The 15,341-nt window shown below is 47.6% G+C and overlaps 1 protein-coding gene across 1 annotated transcript; it reads right to left on the bottom strand.

The window, feature by feature from the left end:
* Positions 1–1,199: 1,199 nt before the first annotated feature.
* On the bottom strand, positions 1,200–12,001 carry LOC125445837 (arylacetamide deacetylase-like 4). Its single transcript, XM_048519236.1, has 4 exons — positions 11,571–12,001; positions 5,748–5,967; positions 4,807–4,870; positions 1,200–2,334 (listed from the first exon to the last, which is right to left on the bottom strand). The coding sequence occupies exons 1-4, from the start codon at positions 11,745–11,747 to the stop codon at positions 1,551–1,553; spliced, it is 1,245 nt and encodes a 414-aa protein (XP_048375193.1). The 5' UTR covers positions 11,748–12,001; the 3' UTR covers positions 1,200–1,550.
* Between the last annotated feature and the right edge of the window lie 3,340 nt (positions 12,002–15,341).

Consider the following 15,341-nt stretch of genomic DNA (forward strand, 5'->3'; position numbering starts at 1 on the left):
CTTCCTCTTACTGACATGTAGTTTGCATCTCACAAGTGGCTTACAATCACCTTTGCCTCCCCTCTCCACAACAGACACCTTGTGAGGTAGGCAGGCCTGAGAGAGTTCTGACAGAACTGTGACTAGCCCAAGGTCACCCCACAGGCTTCACATGGAGGAGTGGGGAAACAAAACCCAGTCCAGCAAATAAGAGTCTGGTGCTCATGTGGAGGAGTGGAGAATCAAACCCAGTTCTCCAGATTAGAGTCCACCTGCTCTTAACCACCAAACCACACTGGCTCTCAATTGTACACTTGATCCTGAAGCTCATTTAATGATATCAGTCCAGTGACTTTTCTGAACCTAACCTAACTTGTAGAGATATCAGGAAGATAAAAACAAGGGAGCAGCCACATTATTCTCACGTAGCTCCTTTGAGGAATGATGGATTAAAAATGTGTCAATCATTTAGACTTCCAGGAACAGATTAATAAACTAACAGAATATTCAACAATGGCAAAACTGACATCCTTGGTACATAAAAGATGGAAAGCTTTTCTGGATTCTATTAATGACTTGGATAATTAGAGATAATGAGGATTATACGGGTTAGGATAAAACAATGATTGGAATTTAAGATGCTGTAAAATGGGATAACAGATGTGAGCAAGTTTCAAATGTCATATAATTTATTACAATTTGTTTTAATTTTATGGGGGGAAATAGAACAAATTATTTAAGAAGAAGAAGGTCTGGATTTATATCCCCCTTTTCTCTCTTGTAGGAGACTCAAAGGGGCTTACAATCTCCTTTCCCTTTCCCCCTCACAACAAACATCCTGTGAGGTGGGCGGGGCTGAGAGAGCTCCGAAGAACTGTGACTAGCCCAAGGTCATCCAGCTAGCATGTGTGAATTCTCCAGTTAAGCCTCCACAGCAAAAGTGGCAGAGCGGGGAATCAAACCTAGTTCTCCAGGTTAGAGTGCACCTGCTCTTACACCACTACACCACACTGGCTCTTATATTCTACTGCAAAGCTAGCTGTGACCTGAGGGAGAAATTACTAAGAACTGTAGTAGCACCGTCTCATTGCAGTATAAACGCACACAAGCTTCTCCGACTATTACTGGCTGACCAGAAGTACCTCAGAAGTGGCAAACTTTTTTGTGAGCCACTTCCAATCAGTGGCTGTCTAGTTTTGGTAACTGCACAAAGTAAACTGTCAAATACAGGGAACTTTATTGACGTTTTTATTTATTATTGTCTTTTATCTTACAGTTTTTGAATGGGTCTAAGTACCACCAATGTTGTACATATTAATTTTAATTATGCCAATACAAATTTCTGAATCTCAGTCCAAATCTACTTTGAGGGAATCACACAGCCAACTGGCAATCACTAGATTTCACTCCACGTATTCAGCATTTCATTCTTTCTTCATTCAGAATGGTACCAAGAACATTTGAAAATAAATAGCAACTTCTAAACAGCCCATGCAGTTGCAGGAATGTACACGATCCCCCCTCCCCCCGCCAACAGCTCTCTGAAGTTATTGCTATATCTCTGCAGAGGATTATTTTGGTAACCCGCATATAAAACGTATCACACTATTCATAGCGATTTTTGTGCTTGGGAACTGTAATGGGCCAAGGCTAACTAAATAAGCTATTCCATGGAAACCGTCTTTAACATGATGCCAGGTGACTGGAACTCCATTGTCCTCCAGCCGTTTCTTGTACAATAGTCCATCATCCCTAAGAATATCATATTCACAGGTCAAAAGGAAAGTCTCGGGGAGCTGGCGTATAACCTCATCTTCTGCTAAAAGTGGGGAAAACCACGTCTCTAAAGCTGGTTTGCACAGTTCACCAAGCTGTTCGGAATATGGAGCTGGCTTTGTCGGCACATAACCTCTGACCTTAAACTCGTCTGGAATAAGATCAGCACTGATCCATTTCTTACACTTTGCCTTCATATCTTCAGAGACATGGGCACTGTTTAGAACTCCCATTAGATCCAACTTGAAAGCCTGAGTGAAATACTGGAAAGCTAGTTTGACAGCCCGTTTCTTGAACAAAATGGGGATAGAATGATTTTGCTGATAGGATGGCAAAGTAAAGTCCACTGCCTGGAGGAATGGATACAACAAGATCTGGGCTTGGATCCTTGGGACATCTCTTCGAACCGCCAATTCTTGGCAAAGCGCTGCAGCCATTGTGGCTCCGCTACTGTCGCCGGCGACGATGATGCGGTTAGGGTTCACTGCGTAAAACCTCGCGTTCTTCAAAAAGTATAATGCGGCTGTCAAAGAGTCCTGAGACTGAACTGGAGGAGGGTGCTCGGGAGATAAGCGATATCTAAAAGCAAACGATAGTCTAAATTCATCATCCCATGCTACAATGAGAACACGGCATCTTGCTGAATAATGTCATTTTAATCTTCTCATGCTGTCTGGTGAAACCATGTCTTAATCGTTATTGTTGGATGTATTTACTGTATTTGTTTTCACATACTTATAGGAAAATACTTATAGGAAAATACTTATAGGAAAATAAGTATTCAAATACTTTTTGAGTGCCCCCTCTGTTCACCACCGCTGCGGCATAAGCCCCCTTGGCCTTGTAGGAGCTCAGCTACCTTTTGGATCAATTAAGACATGACACTGGTTTCCATTTATAAGTTCTTCACTTCTGCCAGGCAGTTCACATCACTCCTGAAATCTGGAGCCCATACACCACACTAGTCTTCTCCCTCTTTCCCTACCTCCCTTTTATCTCCTAGGAGCTCCCTGCTCCAGCCTACTAGTGGTTGGTGAGCTGTCTGTCGAGCCCTGCCAGCCTGGGACTGGCTCTTCAGCTTTGCTGGCCCTCCTCCATGATTGGAACCTGGTTGGGGCTGTGCAGGCCCTACCCTTCTCTCTAAGGCTGCCCAGGGCTGCTAATTGCAGCTTGGTTAGGGCTGTGCTGTCCCTACCCTTTTCCCTGAAACTGTGGAGGCTTGCTCTTGCTGCTCAGGCCCTACTGCCAGTTCTCTGCAGTTTCTCACAGCTGCTGGCTTCCTGGAGGTCCCTGCACCTTGTGGGAAGTCCAGGAGCAGGGCTGCTAATTTTAGGGTGCTCCGGGGTCCCTGGGTGGGTGTCTGTGACAAGGAGAAGGGTGCACCAGCTGTTGGGGTGATGGGAGGCAGTTCCATCCCTGGACACACTTAGAGGAAAATAAGTATGTTCATACATTTATAGCTAAGAGATCCCAAAATTATCCTAATATATTTGTGAGTTACATCAGTTTGAATCATCCCAATATTCTATTCTGTTTGGGGAAGGATGTTAGCTCAGTGACAGAGCTTGGTAACAGAAGGCTCAACCTGTTTCCCTGAAAAGACTCTGCCGATCCTAAAAGCCAGTACTGACCCTGATAGACCAATGACAGCTTGGGAAAGGGTGACAGTTCAGTAGTAAAACATCTCCTATGCATGTACAGTGCATCAGATTAAACCTCCAGCAAACCTCTGTCTGAGATTCTGGAGAGTTGTTGCTAGTCCGAGCAGACCAGGAGTGGAGCGAGGGGGAACTGCACCTGCCATGCCTCTGCACAGGTGCACTCCCAGGGTGTCGCACCCCACCCCACCCCGTTGGTACTACACCACTGGAGCAGACAATTTATTTATTTATTTATTGTTATATTTATAAACCGCCCTCCCCCGAAGGGCTCAGGGCGGTGTACAGATAGATAGGTAGAGCACATTAAAGTCGGTAAAACCAAATTCAAATAAACATTAAATAATGGCTCTATATTATTAAATCAACCCCATTAAAATGCAGCGTTCTGACAGCAAATATATCAATGGCGTCCATCTACTAAATCCCCTTGGAGGAAGAAGGAAGGGGAAGGGACGGCATGGTCCATAGATGATGTAGAAAAGGGGGGGGGGAGCCATCAGCGGCCGGCCTCCCCGAAGGCCCGGCGGAACAGCTCTGTCTTGCAGGCCCTGCGGAAATCATTAAGATCCCGCGGGGCCCGCGTAGCTGGAGGTAGAGCGTTCCACCAGGCAGGGGCCAGAGCTGTAAAGGCTCTGGCCCGGGTGGAGGCCAGCCATTGAGGGGCCAGGGATCACCAGTAAGTTGGCCTCTGCTAAATGCACAGGCCGATTTGGGACGTATGGGGCAAGGCTGTCCCGCTGACTTTGATAGGACCACAGGATTCACAGGCTGAGCAAGCCCTTCCCACCTTCCCCCAATCCCCAGCAAGCCCTCCTGGCCTCTCACCAATCCCCAGCAAGCCCACCAATCCACTGATCAGCCCCCTGCCTGCCCTCACCCCCTGTCCTATCTAGGCCCGCTGTATTGCTTAACCTACAGCGGGCTTTGATGCTAGTATATAATAAATGCTTGTGATTGTTCTAATGTATAAATTATGGTTTTACAGTTGTTGTTAGCTGCCCTGAGGCTGGCTTATGCTGGAAAAGGGTGGGGTAGAATAAAAATAAAATAAACATTGCCCTTGCCTCTTACACACTGACTATTGCACAACAGCCAATGTCTTCATCCACAATATGTTTCAACTTTCTTCCTTCAGGGGAGGGTAAGGACAAACCTTTCTTCTGCTCCCATTTGAGCTGGGAAGTGATATTAGCCCTGCAGACATTTACTCAGCTCCTCAAAATACCAGAAGGAATATTGCTCGAGAGGTAAGCTGGGAAATAAATGATCCTTGTACTCTGTCCTTGGACAAAGCTGACCCTTGTATTCAGAATGTCTGTCCGTTCCGGGCTAATGAGGCAGACCCGCCTCTTGAGGTCATTTGGTGATTTCAACAGTTGAAGCTACTTACCCAATACACACAACCACCGATTCACTTTCTTTGGCCAAGTAGCGACACACCCTTTCGTAGGCTTCTGAAAAACAAAAACAAAAATTCCCACTGAAAATGACTGTGCTTCCTGCTAGTCTGAAGAGCGTAGCCATATTAGTTAGCACTAGAAGAGCTAGAGCTGCCTCTAGTAGCACCTGAGATGAAATTCTTGAGAGAAATGCATCTGAGGAATACGAAATGTATCTGAAGAAGGGAGCTCTGACCTTCAAAAGCTTGTACCCTCCTCCCCAAATATTGTCAATCTATATAGAACTGAAATCTTGCTTGTGTGCTTCCTGAAGATTACCTGATAGGTTCTAGCATGCAAAAAGCCCCAGATTCAGACTCTGTCATCCTCAGTGAAAGAGATCAGGTGCCAGATAATATGAGAGGCCTCTTCCGGAGTCCCAGGAGAACTGCCATTAGTCTTAATAGACAATACTGACCATGATAGATCATTTGTCTGATTCAATATCAGGTAGGTTAATGGGATCTCAGCCCCACTTTCCTCACAATGGGGTCTGTTGTGGGGAAGAAGGAGAAGACTTTATTGACTTTATATCCCACCTTTCTCTCCTGTAGGAAGACTCAGGGGAGCTTACAAGCTCCTTTCCTTTGCTCTCCCCTCAACACTTGTGAGGCAGGTGGGACTGAGAGAGTTCTGAGAGAACTATGACTAGCCCAGCAGGAATATAGGAGTGCAGAAACACATCTGGTTCACCAGTTAAGTCTCTGCCACTCAAGTGGAGGAGTGGGGGATGAAACCCGGTTCTCCAGATTAGAGTCCATTGTTATTAATCACTACACCACACTGGTTTTAGTGTACTAGAAAACAGTCAGAGTCATTGATGTTGAAGTATCCTTCTGAATTTTCTAAAGAAATAGAATGAAAAATTGTAGGAGTCTCGAAAAGGTCTTACTAATGCTTCCCACTACACCAATTCCTCCATGGAGATAGATTATTCCTCTCAAGTTCCCAACAGGCGTTGATAACTTGGGCCAATAAACTCTCACTGGCACGTGTTCAAAATACAAATTCTTGATGTACAGTTTTGGATCGTTCATTGATGGTACTCCATTGAACACCAGCCTCAATACTGCAATCTGACTGCATATGCCCAATTTCTCCAGATAGTGTCCCTTTAGAAAACAAGCAAAACGGGAGCAAGGTCAGTCTTTTGTCAATACATGTAGACATTTGAAACAACAGGGCAAAAGAAACAAGTATATTACTCATAGTATTATAACACAGGGAGTGAGGAAGGAAGAAGCTGAATTGACACAAATGTCATGAACTGTTCTTACTTCAGCATACTGTTATTAAAAGGTAAGAGAAAAATGTTTGAGTGCGTAATAGGCAGATGACAACTATACTTATAAATGCCCTGACATTGTGTAGTTAGCTCTGCCTCCTATGGCAGCCATTTTGTCATTGGCTTCACTTTCAGTGGCAGCCGTTTTGTGGTTGGATTCATCACCACATGTCAAAATGGGAGAAGTGCCCACAGGGTCAGAAAGGTTGGGTATCCCTTGCTTACTCAAAGGGTAGGATATCTTTCCAGAGGGTGTGAAGTGGAACCTTAGCAGATTGTATTATTTGCGGGGGGGGGGGGGGGAGACCCTAAGCACAAGCTTGTGATTTCTTTTAGCAGGATCAGTGAAGGTTAAGGAATGAAAGATGGAGGGAGCATCCCCCCATCAGTTGAAAGGTGAAAAGGTCTGCTCTAGACCAGTCTTTCCAGGCTGCTTTGCCTCAGAGAAACAAACATCTCTACCCTAGGACTGGCTTTGTGGTAATGACACAGCCTCTTGGTAGTTGCTTGGCATGTATAGGCTCAAAGGCGTGGGGGGGGGATGGCACCTGGGGCAACACCTGCTCCCCTCCCCCCACGCCTCCCATGCCCCACTTACCTTAGCTGGTGGGAGGCTGCCATGGGCCACCCCTTGGCCCAGCCCTGGCAGGCTGCTTTTTCAGCTAGCACAGGGGTAGGGAACCTGTGGCTCGAGAGCCGCATGTGGCTCTTCTGCCCTTGCACTGTGGCTCCACGAGCCGAGCCGCCGGCCCCATCCTTGCCCGCCCTGCAGGCAGCAGGGAGGGCGCACCAACTGCCCGTGGTCAGCTGGGCCGCGCCACGGGCTTCCCCTCTCGCCCACCCCATTGGAGCGGGATGGGCGCTTTCCCGGCAGCCAGTGAGGCTGAGCCGCCGGCTTCATCCTTGCCCGCCCTGCAGGCAGCAGGGCGGGCGCATCCATGCGCTTCTCAGAATGAGCAGAGTAAAAGGTAAAAAAAACAACCCTATATATATATATAGTGTTATCTTTATTTTAAATGTCCAAAATTATTTGCGGCTCCAAGTGTTTTCTTTTCCCGTGGAAAACGGGTCCAAATGGCTCTTTGAGTGTTAAAGGTTCCCTACCCCTGAGCTAGCAGAGCCTCCATTGGCTGAAGGAGCAGCCTGGTGGGGCCAGGCTGAAGCACCCATGATGACCCAGCCAGGATGCTCCTTCAGCTGGTGTAGGCTCTGCTAGTTGAAGGAGGAACCTGGCAGGGCGAGCCAGAGGGGAGGGGGTGGGGTGATTCTCCCCATGAGCGCTCTGTCTTGGCTGCGAGCTTCCAAAACTGGTGATGTCTCAAGAGCTTGAGTGGTGGCTTGGATCTAACCTATGTTTCTGCTAATGAAAAAGACAGCAGAGGGTTCGCTCTGACCAAAACGTTGTGCTGTGGATCACGGCCCCTGAATCCAGAAAAGCCACGCGGAGTGCATGCTGGGAAGGCAACTGGGAAGACTGTGTATAAAGCAGTGATGGCGAACCTATGGCACGGGTGCCAGAGGTGGCACTCGGAGCCCTCTCTGTGGGCACGCACACACAGAGTTCAACATGTGGGGAGCGGAAAATCACACACACCACACACATCTAGGCTGGCCTGGGCCACTGAGCATGGCATGCGCGCACCGCGGTGAGCAGGGAGGACACAGCTGGCGGGCCTGGTGCTTGTGCTCCGGGTGGCTGCTCCCCGAGGGGGGGGGGCACAGAGGAGGCAGAGATGCTAGAGAATTACAGAGCAGTGCTTGTAGGACTTGCTGGAGGCTAGAGCAGGCTGGCCCCTGCTCAAGCGGGTGGGGCGGAGGAAGAGGTAGCCAACCAGTTTTTTCTAAACTAAAACCTCAGCATAAAGGTTAAATTGCTGGGTTGGCACTTTGCGATAAATAACTGGGGTTTGGGTTGCAATTTGGGCACTCGGTCTTAAAAAGGTTTGCCATCACTGGTATAAAGGCTGGCTGGATCCAACACCGTTGTTCACCCCATGAGACCAAAGAGCTTGGTTTTCAAAAGATATTGTTGTCAAGCAGTTGGAAACATTCCACCCCTAAAATAAGCAATTTTACCAAATAGAATTAGAGCCTTCTAGGCTCCCTGGAGGAGCCGTGTGGCACAGAGTGGTAAGCTGCAGTACTGCAGTCAAAGCTCTGCTCACAACCCAAGTTCGATCCCGAGGGAAGTCAGTTTCAAATTGCCAGTTTAAGGTTGACTCAGTGGTCCATCCTTCTGAGGTCAGCAACACAAGAACCCAGCTCCCTGGGGCTAAAATGTAGATGACTGGGGAAGGAAATGACAAACCATCCCACAAACCTAGTCTGCCTAGTAAATGTTGGGACATGATATCATTCCTTGGTTTAGTAATGACCTGGTGCTTGCACAGGGGGATAATTTTAACTTTACCTTTAGGTCCATTGGACTCAATGAGTTTCAAAGGTATTATTAAAGGCTTTCATGGCCTGAATCAGGTGGCTGTTGAGGGTCTTCTGGGCCGTGTGGACATGGTCTGGTAGATTTCACTCCTAATGCTTTGCCTGCATCTATGGCTGGCATCTTCAGAGACACGTCATGGTAAGATGCCAGCCACTGATGCCAGTGAAACGTCAGGAGCTAAAACTATCAGGCCATGGCCACACAGCTTGGAAAATCCTCAACAATAGGCTTAGAAAGGTTTAACCCAGTTCAAGATTGCAATTAGTTGCACAAGTGTACGCATGTTGATTTAGAAGCAAATCTCCTTGAGCGCAATGGTACTGCAATTGCAAGCAAACATGCACTCAATTGCCCAATGCGAAGGGATAGATAATTAAAACATGAGCATGTGCATCTTTTGAAACCTGTGGACCTGAAACCTAAGCTTCTCCTCTTCATTGCTTTCCCTAGTCCAGAAAAAACTTCAACTTGTGAGAGGGCATGGCTTTTGGCATGTGGCCCCAAGGAGTTGTTGGTTGAGGGCAAATGTTCACTGTAAAGACACTGAGGTCCAAGGTGTCTAGACTGTATGTGAGTCATCATTCCACATTAATATGTTGTAGCTCAGAGCAATTAGCAGTGTTTTGCTCTCTTGTGCAGACTCCCTTCACAGATAGGATGTCCCCACGGCTGCGGACAACACAGTAGCCAAGCACTACGTCGACAGATGGGGTGGTACTGGTTCCCTATCCCTGTTCAAAGAAGCATCCTGTATCTGGAACGGGACAACAATGTTCACCTGTCAGCTATCCACAGCCCCTTCTGCACATTCATTCATTCATTCATTCATTCATTCATTCATTCATTCATTCATTTATTTATTGTTTAGGCTTTTATACCGCCCCATCCCCAAGGGCTCTGGGCGGTGTACAACATAAAATATAGGTAAAATATATTACTAAAATCTTTAAAACAGCGGTAACAATAACACTAATAATGACAATAATAGAGGCGTCCGGCCAACCCCATCTTTTCTTTAAAATTGTCCCCAGGAGAAAGGGGGCGGGGGGAGGGCAGCGGGCCACATTTGATGGTGGCCCAGATAAAAAGGCCAGCTGGGGGGCACCATGCAAAATAATGCACTTTCAATCCACTTTCACAATTTTTAACATGTACATGTTGCTATTTCGCACAGCTACAAAGTGCACTGAAAGTGGACTGAAAGTGCATTATTTTGCATGTGTGGAAGGCGCCCACTTGTCTGGGAAATCCAATGGGAGAGTAGATGCACTCAGCAGGAGTTATGTGCCCATGCACAAATGGCCCACGCAAGATGTTTATCTAACCCCAATATTTGACAGGTGGAGGCGTCTTCTTCGCTAACCCACCCAATGAAGATTGTGTTCACAATTTTGCATCAGGGCAGGGGTGGGCCTGACCTGCTTCAGGCTCCCCAGGCCGTGTTGGAAGCAGGGAGGGGAGTTGTCTCAGCTGGGTCCCAGGGCTGACAAGGAACCAGATCCAGCCTCCAGGTCACACGTTCGATACCCTTGATCTACCCAGCCACCAAGGCATTTTGCTTTCCAACGTATGAGCCACTTAAGAATGGACATCCCAATACATTGTCAAAGACTTTCACAGCAGAATCAACTGGCTGTTGTGGGTTTTCTGGGCTGTGTGGCTGCGGTCTGGTAGATTTTCAAAAAGATAAAAAAGGGAAAAGAGAAGACAAGGAGAGAAAGTAATGAGGGAGAAAAACGAAGAAAACCAGGAGGAGCTGGGTAGGCTGTCCTGAAAGCTCCCCAGCTCACTCACACTGCTGATTCTAGATTTTTTCAGAACTGGTGGGTCTGAATCCAGACCTCTGCAGTCCACCTGTCAAATGTTAAGGAATCTGGGGTGGTGGGAGCTCAGAAAAACTTGCTCTACAGCCAGCAAGACCACCCCTCTCCGCAATGTGTAGGCTGGGAGCACACAGAGGTTCAACGGGTATGAAATGCTATCCCACCAGAAGTCCTTCCATCCACTGGGAGTCCTTCATCTGGCAGATCTTGCTCCTAATGCTTCACCCACATATGTGGTTGGTATTTTCAGAGGCATGAGACAGGAAGATGCATTCCTCTCCATGGCACAGTCATGCCTCCGAAGATGCCAGCCATAGATGCGGGTGAAATGTCAGAAGCAAAACCTACCAGATCACGGCTACACAGCCCGAAAAACCCATAATAGCCAGCATACATTTCCTTCCACTGCTGGTGAATGTGGGGCTTATGTAAGCAGCATGATGATTTGAGAAAAAAGTAGTGAGAAGCAAACAGGTGTATCTAGGGAAAATGATGCCCGATGCAAAATCTGAGCCCCCCCTTCCCCCACCCGGTATGGGCAACCGGTTTCCCCGACCACAACCAAACAAAATTTTTGCACCAGGTCTTGAAGTCAGTGTATGGACCTGGGGAGGAGGAGGAGGTGTGTGGGGTTCATTTTCCACCCCCATGTGACTAAATGACCGCAGCCTAGGGACATTTAACCCCATATGTCCCACTGGGCAATACGCCCCTGGAAGCAAATTGCTCCAGGGCTCCACCGGAATCAGACTCAGTGCAGAAGCTATTTCCCCAAAACCTGGACCACAGCTTCTGTTTTCAAAATATGGATCCCTAATAGGGTCAGAATTCTGATGAAGCCAGAATGCATTTCCTGGTTTTTAACCCCCTTCCCGAATCATTTACCTGGGGGTGGCTTCCGCAGGGTAATTTTGACGGAGGTTTGACTGAGCCTTCCATCCCCTTTCCAAGTTCTATCACTGCTTCAAGGGAAGTACTGCAGACACCAGTTTGGTTTTCCCAAGGCAACTGTGCACTTTGTATGGACACAGCATATCACAAAGCCAGAACCTTCTGCCCACAATGAATGTGCTCTCCAGCTGTGGCACGTCTCCAACACATCATTTGCTGCTGTGTCCACAAACCCATTAAAAACTTGACCTACCTTATATAAAAGGCAAAACTTACCACTGCAAATGCAGAACTAAGTAACCAACTATATACCCATAGTTTTCGACGGTGTTTCAAATCAGGAGGGATGTGGGTCCTGTTGTAATCACGATGAAGGCTCCACACCAACACAGACGATGTCAAGACAATGCAGATACATAACGCTGTTGTCCACAGGATCTGAACAAAATCCATCCCCTTGGTTTAAACCACAAAGGAACTTCCCTTCTCTGCCAACTTCCAGAGTTCTGCCTAATTTAAGACCTCCTCCTTAGCAGACAGGGAGATACAAGAGAGAAAAAGAACACCCACACTGGCATTACTTGGGCAGAGGATGAATGAAAGGCATAATTTCTATACAGCTTATATACTGCAACTTTACTGAGTTCTAAAGTATATGTTATGTCAGTACTCCAAAGTTAATTGGCTTTCCTCATCGCTTTGGCAACATTGGTGCCAAGAATGTAATAATGTACACCTGTAATGCGTACACCTCTTCCTCATATTCCTAAAGCAAGAGCTGCAGGGTAATCTGTCTATTTATTTAGTTTACAAGGAACAGGATGTAGAATAGGACAATGGATAGGGAAAGGGGAGGTGACTGAGTGTAGGAGTCTCTGTTTCGTATGCAGAAAGTTCCAGGTTCAAACCCCAATGTTGCTAGTTACGAAGACCAGGCAATGGGTGACGTGAAAGCCCTCTCCTTGACACTCTGGAAGGTTAAAATAGACAGACCTGAGGCCCTGTCCGCACAACCAAAATAAAACATTTTGAGGCTGGAAATATTACATTTCCTCTGTGGAGTCCCACAAGGTTTTTACCTCAAAATGCTTTGGCAACGTTATATCTCCTGCCTGGAAACGTTTTATATGCATTCTCTTTTATAATGATTTTTTAGCTTGAAATGTTTTCAAAACATTTTCAGGGCTGTGCGATCTTTTTAAAACGTTTTTGCACACCACTCCGCCATCCCCGAATTTCCTCCTCGGTGCCATTTTCTGTCACATTGCTGCACTCACTCCATTCCCTTGTGCCTGATTATTTTTATCATTTTTTTTTAATTTGGGAGAGTTCAATCTTTGGCCCTTTCCCCACTTACCCTTTTCCGAGGGTTGCTGCGCGCAATTCCCAGCATGTGGCATCCCTGGCGCGCGCCCGAACGTCCCCACGACCCCGCGCTCTGCACGGGGTCATCAAAAGGCGCCCTTTGAAAGAGCGCCAGGAATGCCTTGCGCTGAGGGGCGCGACAGCAGCAGCATCGGGGCGGCTGCGCTGTCACCGCCCCTCTCAGTGGGGAGTGCCGAGGGACCCCTCGCTACTCTCCTCGAGTAGTGCGGGGCTTAAGGTAAGTGGGGAAAGGGCCTTTGATGCTTTGATTACACGATCTATTGAGAATTGCAGCTCGGGGCATTAAAGCATCAAAGCATGGATGCCACAGAGAGTTTTTAGAAGCAGAAAAAACAAAATGGCGGCCCCCTCCATCTGAGGGGGCGAGGGCAGACAAATGAAGGGTGGAGATAAAAAACGTTTTGCAAATGTTCTGCAAACTTTTTGGGAACTTGTGTGGAATAGTCCTGAGTCTCCTTGCTGGACCCATGGTCTGACTGAACTGAGCCTAACTGAATCTAATTCAGACTGAACTGAATCTAACCTTGCTGCATCAGTGGGTTGGCACTCCCTGCCCAGAGATGGGGGATGGGTGTTAGGATTTCCAGATCCAGGTTTGGACACTCCTGGAGATTTCGAGATGGAGCCTGAGAAGAAGCAGAGTTTGGATTGATATCACACCTTTCTCTCCTGTAAGGAGGCTCAAGGTGGCTTACAAGCTCCTTCCCTCCCTCTCCCCACAACAGACACCTTGTGAGGTATCTGGGGCCCAGAGCGTTGTGAGAGAACTGTGACTAGAGCAAAGTCACCCAGCAGGAATATAGGAGTGGGGAAACACACCTGGTTTGCCAGATAAGCCTCTGCTACTCAGGTGGAGGAGTGGGGAATTAAAACCGGTTCTCCAGGTTAGAATCCACCTGTTCTTAACCACTACACCACACTGGCTGAGGAAGACAGGGACCTCAGTGAGGTGCAATGGCATAGAACACCCCGCCCCCCAAAGCATCCACTTTCTCCAGGGATACTGATTTCTGTAGTCTGGAGATGAGCTGTAATTCCGGGGAATCCCCAGGTCCCACCTGGAGGCTGGCACCCTTAAATTCAGTACAACTTCCTGTGTGTTTATAAGTGGAGCCATGGGTCCAGCTTAAGATTCTGAGCTGACCAATGTAAAGGTACCTGCTTGCTGGAATTTGTTTTTCCAGGATGGGGCAAGAGGGAAGAGGGGATATCTGCCAAAAGGACCCAGCCCAGTTAATGTGCAAATCATTTACAACCTACTGGAGGGGTTATTACTCTTAGTCTGATGCCATTGACTTGTGAAAGGGATTTAGCAAAGGCTCTCGGATTCCTGACTGTGAACTCTGATAACAGAGATTGACCAAGAACTTGAAATCCATGATGGAGAGTTAAGCTGGTCATGGAGAAGTACCTGCCATCAACAAGAGCCACCACGGTGTAGTGGTTAAGAGCAGGTGGATTCTAATCTGGAGAAATGGTTTGATTCCCCACTCCTCCACCTGAGTGGCAGAGGCTTATCTGGTGAACCAGATGTGTTTCTGCACTCCTACATTCCTGCTGGGTGACCTTGGGCTAGTCACAGTTCTCTCAGAACTCTCCCAGTCCCACCTACCTCACCAGATGTCTGTTGTGGGGAAAGGAGCTTGTAAGCCACCTTGAGTCTCCTTACAGGAGAGAAAGGTGGGGTATAAATCCAAACTCCTCCTCCTCCTCTTCTTCTTCATGTGGTTGTGGTGAGAAGTGCCATCAAGTCACAGCTGACTTAAAACAAGAGACATTCAGAGGTGGTTTGCCATTCCCTGCCTTTGTGTGGGCTGAGAGAGAACTGAGAGAGAACTGGGACTGGCCAAGGTCATCCAGCTGGCTTCATGTGGACGAGTGAGGTTCTCCAGGTTAGAGTCTGCTGCCGTTAACCACTACACAGCACTGGCTCCCTGGCACCTTCCTGCCCCCCCGTGTATTTCCAGCTCCCAGCAATGTTAAAAAAAAAAGGTTGGGTTTAGCATTATCCAGTATTTTCCTTTATCCGCAAGGCAATTCAGGTAATGAAGCCATTCCTGCAGAATGCTCCTTGGTGAAATATATCTAACTAGCAGTAAAGGTTTTTCAGGGAGCAGCAATGGCATAGTGGTTAAGTGCACTCTAATCTGGACAACCGGGTTTGCTTCCCTGCTCTGCCACTTGAGCTGTGGAGGCTTATCTGGGGAACCAGATTAGCTTGTGCACTCTAACACATGCCAGCTGAGTGACCTTGGGCTAATCACAGTTCATTGGAGCTCTCTCAGCCCTACCCACCTCACAGGGTGTTTGTTGTGGGGGGGAGGAAGGGAAAGGAGATTGTAAGCCCCTGAGAGTCTCCTTGCAGAAGAGAAAGGTGGGGTATAAATCCAAACTCAAACTCCTCCTCCTCTTCTTCTTGTACAAACAGATACAACAGGCACTAGCATCTGGGTGGGAAACCTCCAAGGAATAGCAGGATTGGGAAGCAGAGGCCGGCAATGTCAAACTCTGAACACCTCATGCCTTGAAGACCCTACGGGGTCGCCATATGTCAGCTGTTACTTGACAGCATTTTTGACCACTAACAGGGGACCCCAAAATGCATCAAAATAATCATGGGAGAAGAAGATTCACATCAGGGAGATTTGACTGAAGCAACAG

Source organism: Sphaerodactylus townsendi, linkage group LG16, assembly GCF_021028975.2.
Source record: "Sphaerodactylus townsendi isolate TG3544 linkage group LG16, MPM_Stown_v2.3, whole genome shotgun sequence".
Classification (NCBI taxonomy): domain Eukaryota; kingdom Metazoa; phylum Chordata; class Lepidosauria; order Squamata; family Sphaerodactylidae; genus Sphaerodactylus; species Sphaerodactylus townsendi.

Bases quoted from the DNA above. Each gene is read 5' to 3' on its own strand.
- LOC125445837 (XM_048519236.1), bottom strand. From the start codon at position 11,747: ATGGATTTTGTTCAGATCCTGTGGACAACAGCGTTATGTATCTGCATT. The intron at 5,968-11,570 runs GTAAGTTTTGCC...TGTTTTCTAAAG, and splicing joins TTAGTTCTGCATTTGCAGTG to GGACACTATCTGGAGAAATT. The intron at 2,335-4,806 runs GTAAGTAGCTTC...GTTTGCTTTTAG, and splicing joins TCGGTGGTTGTGTGTATTGG to ATATCGCTTATCTCCCGAGC.